At 47.0% G+C, this 18,723-nt stretch overlaps 2 protein-coding genes across 6 annotated transcripts in view; one reads left to right on the forward strand and one right to left on the reverse strand.

Annotated features, from left to right (window-relative positions):
• MPHOSPH6 (M-phase phosphoprotein 6) overlaps positions 1-18,723 on the reverse strand; it is a 1,084,238-nt gene that overhangs the window by 474,173 nt on the left and 591,342 nt on the right. The gene's annotated exons all lie outside the window — the stretch shown is intronic.
• CDH13 (cadherin 13) overlaps positions 4,288-18,723 on the forward strand; it is a 1,164,483-nt gene continuing 1,150,047 nt past the window's right edge. The window contains exons 1-2 of one of the 2 annotated variants that reach the window (XM_050775045.1): positions 4,345-4,626; positions 17,080-17,185. In XM_050775045.1, the coding sequence (XP_050631002.1) occupies positions 4,547-4,626; positions 17,080-17,185 (186 nt within the window). In that variant the 5' untranslated portion in view covers positions 4,345-4,546. Of the gene's footprint in view, positions 4,627-17,079; positions 17,186-18,723 lie in introns of both variants that reach the window. The other variant, XM_050775044.1, reaches the window with a different exon arrangement.

Raw genomic sequence — 18,723 nt, forward strand, 5'->3', positions numbered from 1 at the left:
ACCAAGTTTTCTAAGCACCTGCCATGCTCCAGACCTTGTTCTGAGCATATAGCAGTAAAAATACAGAAATGAGCTTATATTCCAGAGGAAGAGACAGACAGCAAGCCAACAGATGTAATCACTCATTAATTATTGCTACAAAACAAATCACCTCAAAATGTAAAGCAATTGTTTGTTTTCAGGTCACATACCTGGCAATCAGCTGAGCTGGGCAGATTCTGGTGGGCTTGTTCAAGCATCTGTGGGCCCATGAGGGGCTCATCTTTCCTCCTAGGACCAGTGGGATAGCCCACAAATGCTCTTTTCAAGACATCAGTAGGAGCTTTTGCTAGAGCAAGCTAAAACACAGAGGGTCTCTTGGGACCTGAGCTTATAACTGGCACCTCATCCCTTCTGCTTCATTTAATTTGTCACAGAAGTCGCACGGCTAAACCCAAGGCCAAGGGGCAAAGGGCACAGATGCAGGCTGGAGTGAAGGATTGAGATGATAATGCACGCAACAATGCGTAGCAGAAGGTCAAGTAATGCAGGGGCCAGGAAGAAACATGAAGCAGTGTTTGTGGCTTAAGAGCGATCAGGAATGCTGCTTTTGGTCAGCACTTTGGTAGCCAGGGAGACTTGTAGGGTGGTGCGTTGTCCTAATCTTGGGTGTTTTTAGCAGGCGTTCCCATTGCAGGGGTGAGGCATTAGCATGAAGGTATGTGGTAGTGCTATGTGATACGATCTTCCCTGCATGCTGTGCGAGTAGGTCCCAGTTACCCAGGTCCCCAGACACGCCTAATCGCTGCGTTGTTGCATAAGGGCTTCTGGCTGGATTAACCCCGCTCTATACAAATGCCTCATCATAGCAGCACATTGAAAGCATAACAGAATTCGAATACATTATCTCTGCTGGACTACAAGCCAGTCACCCCCTCCCCCTGCACACACACACCCATGTGCTCGTACGTATACACACAGAAACATGCACACATTCATACAGCCACATCCACCCACTGTGGAATGCCTTCATCAACATCAGCCAAGGACAGGAAACAAGCTCAACCCTTGGCACCCACAGGAGGCAGCTGCTGGCTGTTGGATTATTCCTTCAGTGCCAAGCTAGGCTGATGCGTCTGGAAAAGGGGTGTGAACCTTAAATGTGTCTAAAGGCAGACACAGCTTCTCGAGGAGCCCACAGATGCTACAGCAGCTGGGGCTTAGTCGGGGGATGATACGGGGTAGGCGGCAGAGTGGGGATATGTAGGGTTCAGCTTTAGTATTTATTTGCCACATCAATCAATTCATCAGCCAAAAAACCCCTATTAGGGAACTAAATAAAAAGCAAAGCAAAACAAAGAAGAACGGATTTCTTCTTCAGAAGCCTTTTATCATTGGAATGAAATAATTTTTCTTCTGTTTTTGTTGGACAAAGTATGATCTCTGGTTGTTTGGTGAAATGCACATTCTCTGAAAGTTGAGAGGAATAGATGATAGAGGGGAAGAGAAACATCAATATTTACAATAGTCCTAGGAGTGTTATCATGTTATTATTCCCATTTTATTGATAACAAACTGAGTCTTAGGGTACAAAAGTGACTTGCCTCATGTAGGTGGAATCTGAAGATCTCAATTCAGGTCTTATCTTTCTGACAAATCTTTTTCCACCTTAGTAGGCTCGGCATGTTTGGAACCTTGTGGGATTACAGAAGTGAGCCTCAATGCCTAAGGAGACTCCAGAAGTCAACTCCTCTCACTCCTGAAAAGCCAATCTGTGGGGATTGAGGCAAGAAAGGAATGCAGACTGGCCTTTTGGGCACACCCACCTGGAATCAGGTGAGGTTTACCGGAGCCACTCTGCCTGCCAGTAGAACAGCCCAGGACAAAAGCCTGGGACCTTTGCAAATGCCTGAGCAGGACTTTGCAGGGGATAGAATCAGCAGGATTTTCACCAAATGACATCCATCTTAATTGGTAGCATCAGACTCATGAGGTCTTCCATGGCCTGGGCATCACAAACTCATTACTGGTCATACTGCCAATGGCCTCCTTTTATATATAGTTGATGAATTTGAGGACAAACCAGAGAATTGCCCTTGGCCAAACCAAGCTGTCTCACCCAATACTTTTTCCCCCCTTGGGGAAATACTGGGGCAAAAAGCACATCCAGGGAAACCAATCTGTCTGACACTGGCAATTAAATGCTCCAGGCTTGAAGGGACATGGTGCTTTTGCACATGGGTCATTGGCTAGATGTACACACACTGCCCCACCCCCGGACAAGGGGGCCAGCAAATGCAATCCTACCATGATCCCAAAAGGGGAAACATTGGAAATATTTGGTAATCAGCACTAAGGACAAGGGAATGGGGAGACCACAGAAGGCCAGCAGAACTATAAAATCCACAGCACCGAACTGTCCTTAGAAGGCAGCCTTGGACACTCCCTCCTCTGAGGGACTGCTTCCCTTAACTGAGCTGCTGCAGATAGAAACCTAGCTAGATCCTCGTCTTCTGTGGTCTAGTTCCTCATGATGGTTTATCACCTCCCAAGCTGTCCTCTGCTCTCTTTCGCTATCTTTGTATTGCTAAGCCATGGGCTCAGTTTAACTGGCCCTGAATGACAAGATGATGCCCTCCTTGGAATGGAGAAAAGTCTGGATATTTCCGGATGCCTTGATTTGAAGCCTGTTTGACTCCGAAGTTCCCTGGTAAACCAGAGGGAGACGTGAGGATAGATATCCACACACATGGATTCCAAAGTGTCATGATCTGTGACATCATCTGTCAGACTGTATTGATCAGAGGCTCCGGGACAGATGACCCTATTTAGGCAGGGAAATGAGTGGGTGAAGCAGCAAGATTCACCTTTCCCAGTTTCATCTGGGGGTTGTTTTGCCAACATTGCCATCTGTTGGGCCAGTGCTGGCTACAGCAGCCAAGCTTCAGACATCACTGCATCTTTATCAATGACCTTGGGACCACAGGAGATAACCTTCTGACCAAACAGTAGCCAATGAAGGAAAGGCACATCGCTTTATATTTACTCAGTGGTTATGTTGTCACTTAATCCTCACCACAACCTTATGAATTCAATATAATCGTATTTTCATTTTACCTGTGAACAAATGGAGGCAGAGAGTTTGAGTAACTTATGAGTAAGTGGCAGATCTGGGGGCTGTGCCTAGATGATGTGGCTCCAGACTCCTTGCCCCTCCCCACCTTCTGCTGCATCTTGATTGAGTCTAGCCATCTATTTCTTTAACACACACTAATTGCTATCTCCATGTTCCAGGCCCTGTGCCAGATGCTAGAAATACATCCCCGTCCACTGGATCTTGGCATGGTCCATTGCTCAGTGTCCTGTTATGTTACATGTTACATAATGCACTTATTCCTGTATTTAGCCCATGGAAAATAATGCTGAAAGACATTGCCTACATGTTTCTACAACAAAACTGTGTAACTGATGTTTCTTTTATTGCTTTGGCTATCAGGAAGCTCTTGTCCAAATCAGAGCAAATACATTAGAATTTGGGCTTGTCATTTCAGTTTGCTGAACTTTTCCTTCTGGCCCAGATTTTCTATTTTGGTTCATAAATTCTATTGCACAAATGTCCTTTAATGTAAAACACCTTAAATTCTTTTTAAAGGAAGGCTGCATGGAAATGATAAATTAAGGTCTTCCCTGCATATTCTTAGATTTCTACTAGGGAAGGCAGACTTAGATGTCCCTCTTACCCTCAGTCCCAAAGCACCCCGTTTATAAAATCCCTTAAGCAGTGACTACGGCTGTTCTGAGTACCTGGGGGTAGTTCAGAGCTTCTGAGAGGTAACATCCATACATAAAAAAAGAAGTTTTCTCCAATCCAGATCCCAGCTTTGGTGCCAGATGCACATTTGTGGAGTAGGTGGCTAGTCAGACTCTCACCTGAGCAGTTAATAAAATCTATTGCCCCTTGATGGAATTTTTTCTGCAAACTCCAATTGATCTGTCCCCTTTGTGATTTGTGAGATGGCAGGAAAACACCAAACACCATCATGACTTGGGCCACAATGGGGGTAAAAAAGGAAAAAAGAAAAAAAAAATCCACTGCCAAGGCTTGCCAGGCATAGAAAGGGCTGGAACTGCTGGGGTCATTTTATTTGATTTATTGGAAATAGAGTAGATCTTATTAACATTTTAATAAAGAGAATCTTTTTGCACTAGGCTGGAAGTGGCCGCCAGTCCCCCGTGCAATTCCATTCTCTGGAAAAGTGGAATCAGCTGGCATTGCCCAGCGTGATTTGTGAGGCTGAGCCCCAACAGTCCAAAGAAGCAAATGGGCTGCCACCTCCGCGGGGCTCGCTCCTCGCGAGGTGCTCACCCCGTATCTGCCATGCAAAACGAGGGAGCGTTATGAAGGAATCCGTCTTGTAAAGCCATTGGTCCTGGTCATCAGCCTCTACCCAATGCTTTCGTGATGCTGCTGCTGATCTATTTGGGAAGTTGGCTGGCTGGCGAGGCAGAGCCTCTCCTCAAAGCCTGGCTCCCACGGAAAATATGCTCAGTGCAGCCGCGTGCATGAATGAAAACGCCGCCGGGCGCTTCTAGTCGGACAAAATGCAGCCGAGAACTCCGCTCGTTCTGTGCGTTCTCCTGTCCCAGGTAGGGAAGAGGAGCTGCCGGGCGCGCTCCGCGCCCCGTTTCCGCATTCAGATCGCCCGGCACGGGCAGGGTGAGGGGGCTTTCGGGGGGTCGGGGCCTCCGGTCGCGGCGGCGAAGACAGATCAGGGCTCGGTAGGGAGGTCATTCCGAGCCCAGAGATCCTAGGCACCCCCTCACACACAGGCTTCCACTCTGGCGTGTGTGTGTGTGTGTGTGTGTGTGTGTGTGTAGGTTTGTTCACGGGAGGAGGAGAGAGCTCCCGGTCCTTTTTTGCTAGCAGGGGCGACATTCTCGCCCACATCAAGTGGGGTAACTTTGGTTCCCTCCTCCGGAGGCTCCGTGCATTGGAGAAAGACTCAGTTGGAGGCGACTCCAACGAGCCGCGGTTTCCAACCCAGCCCAGCGCCCAGCGGCGGAAGCGCTGCTCGAGTCCGGATTGCGGGCTGCGGGGCTGGAGAGGCCGAGCAGGCACCACCGACTTCCCGGGGCGCCCGGGCCCCCTGGCACAGCCCGGCTGCGCGCTGGAAGGCGCCTCGGGGCAGCAGAGAGCCGCAGCCCGGCTGCCGCTGTCGCTCAAAGGCGCCGGCGCCGGCCGCACCCGCATCGGGGTCCTTTTGCTCACAGACCCGGGCCCGAAAGGGCCGGAGCGCGTCCCCCGCCAGGGCGCAGGCCCCAGCCCCCCGCACCCCTATTGTCCAGCCAGCTGGAGCTCCGGCCTGATCCCGGGCTGCCGCCTCTGCTGCCTTCCCTGGGCGGGAGCGGAGCGCAGAGAAAAGTTCAAGCCTTGCCCACCCGGGCTGCAGCTGCCTGTTAACCCTCCGAGCGCTGCGGCGCGAGGGAAGGGCCCGCCAACCAGGAGAGGGGGCGAGGGAGACGCGGTCAGCCTGCAATCACCTCTGCATCTCAGAGATTTCGGGAAGTTTGAGTGCAGGAAAGCAGCGCTCCGAGGCCAGGCCTGGGGTGCTGGCGGCTGTGGGGGGCACGCCCAGCGCTGCTCGGGGGCCTGTGGTTTCGGAGAGCACCCGATCCAGTCCCCCATCGCCTCTCTGGCAGGCTTTGGGACTTGGAGTGAGCTGGCAGCCTTCAAGTGGGTGGATAGGAGCCAGGGCAGGGCAGGGCCGGGCAGAGAGGAGGGAAAGATACAGGGAGTGCCTCAGGGTGCTAGGAATAAGTGTTGAGTTCCTGGCTGGGGTAGAGCCTCAGGTGTGAGTTTGCGGGTGAGAGGGAGGGGAAGGGAGTTGGGGTCCCAGGTAGGGACTGTCTGGGATGGGGAGACACGAGCAGCCTTCTAAGGGGAGACACTGCTAGAGCAATGTTGGGGTTAGACTTTGGAAATGGGCTAACGTCTCAGAATGCAGTGATGGGTGATAGTACCAGGGGAGATTCAAGTGCCTGGCTGCTGAGCCCGCTCCCATGCTCCTGGGTTGTTTCTTTCTTGGATATACAGTCCCCATTGAGGACTGCCCAGTTATAGCTCCTTTTCTACCAGGCTTTGCTGGTTGATTATCTTGGGGTCTCTACAATCTTGAGTCTTGCCATGGATCCCAAGCCTGGCTGTGAACCAGTTTTCCAGATGTCCTGTAACCTAAAGATTCCTAAGGCTGTATGTGTGTACATATACCCCAGTTTAGCAAGGCGGTTTGGAGCATGCCTCAGACAGAAAGGATTGAGACAGATCCTTCCTGCCATCTGCTAGTGGTACCACCCTGGGCAAGTTGTTTAACCTCTTTGAGCTTCCAAGTTCTCCATTGTAAAATAATCTGCTGCCTTCCTAGGACTGCTGAGTGGATAGGATTGCATTCAACAGGATGTCCTATGCAATGCATGCCACTCTGGGAGCTGTGGGTGTCTGAGAGCACTTACCATTGCGTTGTCCAGGACTTCACAGTCCTCTTTTTTTCTTGGCAGGTTTCAACCTCAGTTCAGATTCCAGGGCTTGCCCAAAGTTATGCCGCCTTTACAGCAAGACAGACCACGTGACAGGGCCCCAAGATCGATTTTTATGCACTAAGGGCTCTGTGCATGGTTCTTATTGCAAATGAACTGGTGGGTCTCCTCACCCAGGGCCAGGCTGGCACAGGTGGGTTCTGAAGGCTCACTCTATTTATTTAGACGAAGGAAGCAGAGATTTAGCTGTGAATTGAAATGATTGCCCTGAGAGGCTTATTTCTATTTTCAATTGTTATGCATATCAGAGCAAATGTCCACATTAGGATAGTAATGGATATCCCGGTAGCAATAGTACCTCACAGAAAAATCATTTTGATGCAATCCAGTTAACCGGCAAGAAGCTCCACTGCAGAGCTCTGTGTGCCATAGAAAAAAGTGGGGAAAGTCTTGAAGGCTTTGAGTCGACAAGTAAAAACAAAACTTTCCTGAGGCAGAGAGAAAACAGAAGGAAAAAACAATGTAATAAAGCAAATTAGTCACTCGGCCCTGGTGGTGTTCAGGCAAGCCTGTATGTTTTTTTCCACCACAGTTGTAAAGCATTGGGTCTGGCTTTGGAAGCCATCAATCTCTGTAAGCCTACTGGCTTGCTTGTTGTTTTAGGCATTTTGGTAGGAGGTGAGGAATTCTAAGCATCAATGACTGGAAGCTGGCACCGTTGAACACTCACCTCTCCTATCCCCTGGGGTGTTTTGGGGAAGTCTGTCCCAGAAGTGGCCTCTGGAATTTGCCTATGATAAGTAATGAGTACGAAACAAATCAAGAAAGAAATGAGCAAAAAATTCCGTGGTAAATGTGATTCCCCTCCCTATTTGGGTAGCACTTACAACTAACCAAGAGTTCTAACAATGAATGAGTAATCCCCCAAGAATTAGGAATTTAGGGAGTGGTTCAGGCTTGGAGGACAGTCACTTGGGAGTGACTAAAAATGTTCCATGGAATTCTGAGATTTCGCTATAAAGTGGGGAGTTCTCTCTTGGGGTCAGAATCTTGATTTTCAGGATTTTCAATGAGAATCAGTGTCTTGTAGTGCTCCTGCAAATGTGTGTTATGTTTTAAGAGCACTGTTGATTTGCAGAACCTTTTGGATGAGGAAAAAGACACAGGGTTGAAGAGAGTGCTGTCCCCTGCCCCCCTGGGGTTGATACATGACAGCCTGTAAGATTTCCAGAGCACTAGGGAAACGGAATATGTAGTAAAAGGAGTCAGTGATAGAGTTCACCTGTCTGAATATTTTTTTTAGCAAGTCCCAAAACAGGTTTAATAAACTGCAAAGCTGAGTATGTAATCTGGAACTTGTGTAATTCCACAGTCTATACTAAAAGCCCCAACAGTCATCTTAGCTGATCGCTCCTACTCTGCCTCCCTCCCTTCTCCCCTTTTCTATCTTTAGCCCTTGGGTTTTCCATTAAGTAAAATCTATTTCCTTCCAGAAGTATCCTCTATGTGTTATAGTGAAATTGCCCAACAAACCAACATATCTAAAAGTATCAGCACTTGGATGTGTAAGTTGAGCCTCAATCTGAAGTTCAATGTTTAGAGTAAAGTATAGCTAGGTTCTTGAAAACATCCTTATTTCCTTCCAAAAATACAATTGCTCGGGGAGTCTAGTTAATTTATATTTAGTGGAAGGTAAGGAAAAGGACAAACTATGGATTTAATTTACACCTGAGTGACAATCATATCATCTAAGTAGCCAACAGTGTTTCTGTGTGCGCATCTGAGCGAGTGTTTACATCTCTATGCATTTTGATCTTGTAATACCTGTTGAAAAATTTCTCCAGAAGAGGGCTCCATCCACAGCATTACAAAATTCTGAATCTACAGCTCATTTTAAAGAACTTCAACGTAGCAACTCCATCAAAACAAAACTATTCTCCTTATTACACATTATCTGCCACAAGCATCCCCAAATGAGAAATCCTGCCATTTTTCACTGTCTTTCTTTCTTTCTGTATCTCTCGCTTGCTTGCTTGCTTTCGCTTTCTTGCTAGCTTTCTTCTTGCTTTCTTGCTTTCTCTGTCTCTCTCTTTCTTGCTTGCTTGCTTGCTTTCTTTTGCTTTCTTGCTTTCTTGCTTTCTCACTAGTTTTCTTTTTGCTTTCTTTCTTTTCCCCTATTGTAGCTGGTTCTGTTCTAATTCATTCTTCAACTCTGTATCCCCTGTGAGTATTGGAGCAGGGAGAATTTCAAAGACCTTTGTAGACAATGCAATATGGAATGTGAGGAAGTTTGAAATTTCCTGGCATTTGACTTTGGTTGGACTTGATTTTATTCTTTAGGCAGCCAAAAGGCAGGAACAGTTCTGCCTGTGGAAGGAGATAGCCTTCCCCCTTACATAACCACCCAGAAGCATGCCTCCTGAGCTTGGTCCACTCACTTTCCAACACCCATTGAAAAGGAGAGGGAAATATCCACCTGTCATCCAATTACAATAATCAGCTGGACAGAATCAAACCAAGTGACCAGTGGTTTCGGCATTGTTTCTATTTAGCTGTCGACCAGGTGCCCCTGCACCTATGAGAATCTGACCCTCCTGAAGGATGTTGCCAATATAATTCCCCACAGCCTGCTTCTTCTGCAGCCACCTGGGATCCCAGGCCTGGCTCCCCAGGTATGAACAGGCTGCACAGACAATGGTTGGGCTGTAGGATCTCTTGCTTCTGCAGTAGGCACTCAGCAGTGGCCTTATTCTAGAGTTAGGGCGGAAAGTCATCTTTCTCTGCTGAGAGAGGCAGCTTCGGGGAAGGCAGGAGAGGAGAAGAAAGGACATTTCTAACTTGAAGTGCCGACTGAGCCAGGGTCTGTGGAGGTAAATGGGTCACCCTCTGGCTTAGCAGGTTGAACCTCGAGACATCTACTTGGTGGTAATGAAACTCATCTCTCCCAACCCTGCAACTCTGGCTTCTGGGCAGAGGTTGCCAAGTAGCAGCCACAGACTAAATTTGGCGGTGGATGCACTTTGTTTGGCGCAAATGTTTTGAAAATTGTACATTAATAAAAAAAGAAATCCAGGTTTCTAGTATTTCTGAAAAAGTCAGGTCAGGCAGCCCTAGGTCCACACTTCCACATGGCCATGCTTGACAGGGCTGAGTCGCTACTGCCCTGTTTAGGCAGGACGTGCCTTGGTAGCTTGCCACAATCCCCACCACTCTCTACTACCTAGCCTTCTGTGCTCACTAATTTTGCCTGCTTGCCTCTAGGGCTTTTTGAGTTTGGAACCTCTGCTTTCACAAATGTTGAGGTTTGATCAAATTGATGCAGTTAATTTCTCAGTGATGGACTATTTGAAAAGGCAGGGAGCGGCGTTTTCTCATTCCCTGTGATTGAATTCCGTGGATGTGTGCTTTGGAACAGCATGACCAAGGAGACTGCCCCTTCCTGAGCACACAGCACCCAGAGTGACACAGCACCCAGAGTGACACAGCACCCAGAGAGACACGGCACCCAGAGAGACACAGCACCCAGATCATTGCTTCAGATGTAAGAGTTATGCAGAGAAGTGACACACTGCAGCTCTGAGTCAGTACCAGCCCTGGCACACCAGTGTGTTGGTACAAAATGTCATCATGCATCGGCAGCCAAGGGACTCTGAAACCCTGGGATCACATAGAGGCCCTCATACCCTCTCTGTCAGCAGTCCCCAACCATTTTGGCACCAGGGACTGGTTTCGTGGAAGATAGTTTTTCCACGGACTGGAAGTCAGGGGATGGTTTTGGGATGATTCAAGCACATTACATTTATTATGCATTTAATTTCTATGTTGTTACATTGTAATATATAATGAAATAATTATACAGCTCACTATAATGTAGAATCACTGGGAGCCCTGAGCTTGTTTTTCTGCCACTAGATGGTCCTATCTGGGGGTGATGGGAGACAGTAACCGATCATCAGGCATTAGATTCTCATAAGGAGAATGTGACCTAGATCCCAGCCATGCACTGTTCACATAGGGTTCTAACTCCTATGAAAATCCAGTGCCACGGCTGATCTGACAGGAGGCGGAGCTCAGGCGGTAATGCGAGTGCTGGGAAGACATTATAAATACAGATGAAGCTTTTGCTTGCTCACGGGCCACTCACCTCCTGCTGTGTGGCCTGGTTTCTAACAGGCCATGGACTGGTAATGGCCTGGGGGTTGGGGACCCCTGCTCTATGTAGTGTTGTACCAAGAGCATCGCTGTCCTTGGAGAACAGTGACACCTGGACATCGTCATTCCAGGAGTGTTGCTCCCCCACGGTGTAGACATAACCAGAACATCACAATAACTTACTGTACTTAGACTTGCCAGGGCCTCTGGGAACACCGTCCTAGTATTCAGCACCTCTGTAACTTCAGGACAAAGTTGCATCTGCAGCTTTGTCACCTAGAGTACTTTTTTTGAGACAGAGACTCACTCTGTCACCCAAGTCAGAGTGCAGTGGCGCGATCTCGGCTCACTGCAACCTCCACCTCCAGGGTTTAAGCAATTCTGTGCCTCAGCCTCCCGAGGAGCTGGGATTACAGTTGACCGCCACCAGGCCCAGCTAATTTTTGTAGTTTTAGTAGAGATGGGGTTTCACCATCTTGGCCAGGCTGGCCTTGAACTCCTGATCTCGTGGAGTTCAGCCTCACCTCCCCAAGTGCTGGGATAAACAGGCGTGAGCCACTGCGCCTGGCCGAGTACTCTTATGCATAGGACACTGTCACACCTAGCACCGTCCTGGAGCTTGTGTGATGTTTTTATATCTGTTTTAACAGTTAACACCCACAACTGTTCTACACACAGTGTTAATGCTACAATTAATGCTCTCTGGCTCTGTAAATACCAGACTAATCTGTCTGCCTCATCCCATACCAGCAGGTGAGCCTCAGATGATTCTTGTTTTCCATAGCTACAGACCCCAAAGATCAGGGTAAATATAACTCCATATACTCATATTAAAAAAAGTGATTGTTTTTCCTCTGCCAGTTGCCAACAGAAGTCAAATTCTTGAAAATTAACATTAGCAATAGGCACGTTTTGACATGTCATGTCTCATTTCAAAGACACCAATGAGCGTCACCCGATCTGCTGCAGAGGCACAAAGACCCTGTGTCTCCTAGCTGAACGCAGGCTGGGCTGGGGCGGAGGGCAGCAGCTGCTCAGCCATCAACAGCCCTGCCACATGCCTGGGCAGGGCCCGGAAATGAGCTCAGCCTCTGGAGGAGCCTGGGGAATGGAAGGAAGGAATGTGGCAGCCGCCATCCTTGCCTTACGGGGTCTTCAGGCCAATGTCTCTTTCCCCCAAGGTGTTAGGGAACCGCATTCCTGTGTTGTGTGCTGCAGGAAGAAGGTGCTGGCTGCAGACACCTGAAGCTTGAGCTTCTGTGGCTGTCTCCCTGTGGACTGATTGATGTAGGCCCTGTGGAAAGTTGCTGGACACTGCCAGCAGAACCGAGGCTGACTCAGACTGAGCGGAGTATCCCTCCTCAAATGCCATCAGCCGTTGGGCATTTGGGACCATCTAACTAAGGGGTTGCAAATTATGGCCCGTGAGCCAATTTCTGCCTGCAGCCTGGTTTTATAAATAGTTTTATTGGATGATAGCCACACCTATTCATTTATATAATTGTTTATGGCTGCCTTTGTGCTATAACAACAGAGTTGAGACTGTCTGGCCCCCGAAGCTGAAAATATTTACTATTTAGTCCCTTAGAGAAAAAGTTTCCTGACTCTTTATCTAACTTAAAGTTACAGCCAAAGAGGCTTCTGGGAGTCTTCTCATATAAGAGGGGGTCTGAGAAGTTCAGCCATTAGGGACTTTTCCTCCCAGGCCCCAAGCACTCAAGCAACTTGAGTTCAGGGAGATTCACCTGAGACCAAATGGCTCCAGTAAATACCTATGATCTCTGTGGAGGACCTACTATGTTCCAAGCACCACTTGTGTGTTCAGGATACAGCTGCTAATAAGGCAGACTGCGTCTCTGCTCGGGGCTCACAGCCTGGCAGGAAGGATCAATAGCAATTAATGAATAATTTAAGATGGAGACAATCGCGATGAGGGAAGGAAGCCCAGCTGTGTGAGGTCATGCCGTCCTAAATATTTTGCCTAGGTGTTCTTTGTCTTTCTCCCCCACTAGACTATAAGCTCCGTTGTGGCACACATTGTGGCTTGATTTGTTCACTTCTATACTCCCAGGGCTTAGAACAGTGCCTGGCACATAGTAGATACTCAGCAAACATGAATGAACAAATGAATGAATGAATACAAGAAAGACATCAGAGGCAGATGAAGGATCTGGGCGACTTCCTTGACAACCTGATGCTTGAGCCCAAATCTGGAGGAGCAGTAGGGCTTCCAGACAAAGACACAATAGAGGGCGTGGGTGGGGAAAGGCATTCCAGGAAGAAGACACAGTCTGGGTGAAGCCTCTATTTAGGGGAAACACCACACAGCCAAGGCAGTGGTGTGAAGTGTGGCTGGGAGGTGCCAGAGTCGATGGGGCCTTGTCAACCACTGCAAGGATATTGGTGTTTTTCTCAGAGCAAGTGGCAGCCATTGAGGGTAATGAGGGAAAGGTACAGAGTGACGTGATCAGATTTGCATTCTGGCTATAAGTAGCAAATGGGTTGGAGCTGGGTAAGAATGGAAAGGAAAGTCTGGTCTAGGGCTGAGATCATGGGACGCTGGATTCAGGAATGATGGTACAGAGATGGGGCAGATGAGCGAAGTAGACTGATATGGTTTGGGTCTATGTCCCCAGCCAAATCTCATGTCAAATTGTAATCCCTAATGTGGGAGGTGAAGCACAGTGGGAGGTGATTAGGTGATCATGAGGGCGGATTTCCCCTTGCTGTTGTCGTGATAGTGAGTGAATTCTCACAAGACCTAGTTGTTTGAAAGTGTATAGCACTTCCCCCTTTGTGCCCCCTCTCTCTCTTGCTTGCTGTGTGAAGATGTGCCTCCTTCTCCTTCCCCTTCTGACATGGTTGTAAGTTTCCTGAGGCCTTGACAGCCATACTTCCTCTACAGCATGCAGCATTGCAAGCCAATTGAACCTCTTGTCTTTATAAATTACCCAGTCCCAGGCAGTTCTTTATAGCAATGCGAGAATGGACTAAATCCTATTCAGATAATCCAAGAGACATATAGGCGGATAACTTGACAGGCCTTGATGGTGGCTGGGTATGGAGATGGCAGGGCCGGGGAGAGGTTAAGGATGCCAGCTTGAGTTCTGACTCTTCCAATTGGCAGGAAGAGTCAAACAAGGAGACCACGTGTTAGACATTGTAAACAGGGTCGGTCTGAGGGCTTCTCTACATGGGAGTGGAATCCAGGCTGCAGAACGTTCCTGGGAGAGGCACCTAAGACCTGCATTACAGTATTGCCAGCAGATCCAGTCCATGCTTGCATCTGGGATGGCCACTGTGGGGGCCTGGAAATGCCCTTGAATAAAGTGACCGAGGTGCAGCCCCTATAATTAACCAATCTCTGAGACTTTTCATGCACAAGATATTTAAGAGAAACATTGCCAAGCCCTTTAATCGTTTCTTGAACATTCCATCAGCAGCAATGGAAATAATTCTTACATGAAGCAAATAATGATCTCCTACCCTCAGCAATCACTTTGTGAATGCTAATGAGCCTCTTTCAGCATGTTGGGTGTAGCCTTGGTGACTTATGTTTTTGGTGTAGTAGGAGAATATTCAACTGGGTGCCAGGCAGTGGTGTATTGGTAAATGTTTAACAATGGGGCCACTCTAAAGAAATACCCAAACCAAAAAGCAAAACCCAAACCAAGATACAACCAAGTAATTTGTAGCTCTTGCCAATTTCTGTGGTGTAAATACTCCCATCATGGGCAATTTGAATCTACTAACCTGAGGGTTTCCTAAAAATTTAACAATGGGCTCTTGCAACCTGATACTAACTGGCTCCAGCACACCATGGACCTGGATCCTGTTTCTAGCTCACCCCCTCACTCATGGTGTGATCTTCAGCAAGCAGCTTCAATGTTTTCATCTGTAAAATGGACCAGGTTTCTTGGAGGTTCAAGTGAGTAAAAAGATGTTAGAATGCAGGGAAGTCTAATTTGCTGCAAAGATGCATGCAGGTTATCTAAATCATTATCACTTATAAGGAAACAGGTCCTTTGGCCAGGATTCTACAGCTGTCTAACTGGGCCCTGTAAAAACACTTAGTGAGTTTGACTCAGCCACTGAATGAAGTTTGGTGTGTGAGAAAGAGGGCGTACCTCTGCTCCTTGCAGTTCTGCATATTTTTGCAGTAAGAAAGATTATTGCGTTCTGTGGCAGTATTGATTCTCAACGTGTCTATCTTGTTTTCCTGCTGTCTTTCCCTTCTTTTCTTCCTGCTTTCCTCAACAAAGATACTTAGTGAGTGCTGTATGCCAGGCACTTTCCTAGGTACTTTATCCTCAGAAGGTGAGGTCTGTATAGTTACTGTGCCCTTTTAACAGATAAAGAAACTGGTGAGTTTAAGGAACTGGCCCAAGATCACAGAATAACAAGTGGTGAGCTGGGATTTGCACCTGGGTCTGTGTGTGGGCGAGTCCACCTGGGGCCCATGTCTTCACTTAGCAAGTATTTATTGAGCATTTAGGGAATTCAGAGGTAAACAAGATGAACTGAATCCGTGTCTCATGGAGCTTATAGTCTTGTGGGAGCAGCAGATAAAAACAAGTAAGTAGTTGAAATAATTACAAATGTGGTAATCGTTACAATAGGAAACAGTAGAGGCTGAAATAGACTAAAGGGAGGAGAGGCTGCTGTGCCCTCCTTTGGTTCCTTTCATCTGCCTTGCCTCCCTCTTTCTGCCGTCTTTTTTTCTTCCTTCTTCCCTTAAATGTGAATACCTACCAAGTATGAAGAATGCTGCAAATCTGGGAACCCAGAGGTGAGCACGGCAATCTGGGCCCTCACCAGGAAATGCGCTGGAGCAGAGTTAGAGCCAGGGGCTGCCTGGACCCAGAGCTGCTGGTGCCTTGGACTGCTTAGGGGCATTAGGGAGACCTAGCCCTTTGGAAGTGAGCTTGAATCCCTACCCAGCCATTTACATACTGTGTTGCCTCAGATAAGTGACTTCATTTCCCTCCTTGTCTGTTTTCCCCTGTATTAAAACAACTAAAAAGGAAAATCTGTGCTTGCCCTGCAGGATTTTTGTGAGAATTAAATAAGTGTATGCTAATGATGCCATCCTATGCTTAAGAAATGTTGGTTGTATTACTTTGCAACCTGTTCCCCAAGGAAGTTTATGGTCTAAAGGTGTCATGGGGCCTTGGCTTTCAGGATGTGACTAACTTAATGGGGGAAATGACTGTGTATTTTATAATGCATGGACATTAAAAAAAAAAAAAAGTTTGCTCCCCAGGGAGGATTGCCAATTCCCATATTAGTAGGTCCCCCAAGATTGTTCCCCTGGGGATTCATGCCTCATAAAATCATTTGATCTGGTGGGATCTCATCTTCCTTTTTTTTTATTATTATACTTTAAGTTCTAGGGTACATGTGCACAATGTACAGGTTTGTTACATATGTATACATGTGCCATGTCGGTGTGCTGCACCCATTAACTTGTCATTTACGTTAGGTATATCTCCTAATGCTATCCTTCCCCCCTCCCCCCTCCCCACAATAGGACCCGGTGTGTGATGTTCCCCTTCCTGTGTCCAAGTGATCTCATTGTTCAGTTCCCACCTATGAATGAGAACATGCGGTATTTGGTTTTCTGTTCTTGCAATAGTTTCCTGAGAATGATGGTTTCCAGCTGCATCCATGTCCCTACAAAGGACATGAACTCATCGTTTTTTATGGCTGCATAGTATTCCATGGTGTATATATGCCACATTTTCTTAATCCAGTCTGTCACTGATGGACATTTGGGTTGATTCCAAGTCTTTGCTAAAAAAATTGGGATCTCATCTTCTTAATGTATGTGCCCATCAGCTGTTCCCAGGAGGCTCTATTAGGGCAGTATGTGTGTGTGTGTGTGTGTGTGTGCGCGCACAAATGTGTGCACCAGTGCCATGAGTACTTTTTTAAAGTCCCTCCATGTAACCACAATTTACTGTAGCTGCTATGCACTAGTTACCCATGTTATCTGGAATCCTTCCTGCAACCTTTAGAGGCGACTCTTATTTCCAATTTTATATATGATGAGAAGTTCTGAGTGGTGGAGTCATTTGCTCAAGGCCACACAGTCACTGAGAACTGGGACCATGGTTTGTACCCATACATCTTTATTCCTGTACATATTTATTTTCCTCTATGTTGCACTAGTATATAAAAGTTTCCTTTCCCACTCCCCTCATTATATAAAAATTATTTCCTTTGTCTATTTTGATCTCCAGCTCCCTTAAAGTCAAGGTAGCTGCCTGGGATGACCTCTCATTTGAGTTCCTGGTCTCTCACAGTGGATCTGGGCCCTGGGCTTCCTGTCTGGGCTCCTGATTGCAACCTTCAGAACTGGGTTAGCCCAGGGTCGTTTGTGTTCTTTGTCTCCGGGTCCTTGCTTTTGACCAGGGCCAAAAAACCCACCTGCACTGCATGGTTTCCCCAGCAAGAACATCCCAGTGAGAATGGCCCCCAGATGCCTGGGCATGGCTCACCTGCAACTTCAACCATGCAGGTAAATTCTGCCTGCTGCTGTGTCCTGCAGCTGGATGGCATTCTTCCCTAGGGGTGCTAAGAAACCCTGTTGCCTAAGTCAGTGCTTTCTGCAAGTTACTTTTTGTAATGTTTTCCCCAAACAAAAAGAAAACAAGAAATATACAGCCTGTAGCTATGTAGAGACACATGGATCTATACGGTGTGGCAATTGGATTGAATCTAACTTGAAGTTTATTTTTGTCTTACCAGACCAGTGTTTTTTCCTTTTAAGTGCTTTAGTGAGGGTTGCCATTGATTCAGCAAACACGTATTGAGTGCTTATTATGTACCCAGCTCCGTTTTCCATACTGGCCACAGAGCAGCAAGAGCATGGCCTTTGCCCTCCAAGCCCGTTCTGGTGGACAGACACTCTCCCCTTTGACAGGGTCCTCACCACGCTGTGCACCGTCCCGCCACTCGGTGGCCGTGCCTATCTGTGCATTCTGTATTTGGTTAACTCATTCATTTAACAAATATTTACTGAGGGAAGACAATATCTCAAGCACAGTTCTCAGCATTGGGGGAGGCAGCAGTGGTTAAGAAAGACAAGATTGCCTTCCCTCCTTGGAGTTTGTGTTCTCATAGCGGAGAAAGACAATCAACAAGAAAAATAAATAAATATGGTAGTTTTGCGTAGTGATAGTGCTGTAGAAAAATGTTCAAATGGGATAGAGTGATAGACAGAGTTGTTCTGAGCTTGTCCACCACCCTCTCTTGGGATAGAGGATTCTTTGTTCTGATGGAATGGCCTTTCTATGGTGTAGAGATGAAATGTGCTACCATTTGTGAAATGAAGTTAGTAATACCTAGGTGGCGTTTTTGTCCTTACTGATAAAGTGTTGTTGGTCAACTTTTGTCAACTCTCTACTTTTTGTTTGTGTTCAAATTTTACTGTTGGGAATTTATAAACATGGCAACCAATGATATAAACCAGGGTAGGTATCCTTTTTCTGTAATGAGATATCTAGCTGGTTTCTCTTGCAACTATTCAATTCTATCAGTGTAGCATTAAAGCAGCCACAGTCAATATGTAAACGAATGGGCAGGGCAATAAAATGTTATTTACAAACACAAGCAGAGCTAGATTTGGCCCTCAGGCTGCTGTTTGCCAACCACTAATCTAAACCAGTAGCTCCCTTACCAGCTGGTCGAGCTTGTTTAGACAGGGATAGGGCAGAGGCCAGCAAAGGGGACCAGGCATTCTCTTTGGCCTTAGTTGCCATGAAAATCATAGTACTTCTTTAGGGTCACGTATCATGAGATTATTCACATTAACTTGTATCAAGGTAAAGATGTTGGTATTCAACTATGGAACATAATTCTCAGACTAGCTCTAACATAGGAATAATTTAGCTTTGTAATAATTATCTGGACTACAGTTTTTAAGGCACTTTTGCTACCCAAAAGTATCTCGGGGTTAAACACTCTCTTGGATTGAATTCCTCTAAAGAAATAGAGACACAGAATTGGGTTCAGGGGGCTAAGTTGGGAAATGATCTCAAGGCCCATAAGTGAGCG

This window comes from Macaca thibetana, chromosome 20 (genome assembly GCF_024542745.1).
Source record: "Macaca thibetana thibetana isolate TM-01 chromosome 20, ASM2454274v1, whole genome shotgun sequence".
In the NCBI taxonomy this organism is placed as follows: domain Eukaryota; kingdom Metazoa; phylum Chordata; class Mammalia; order Primates; family Cercopithecidae; genus Macaca; species Macaca thibetana.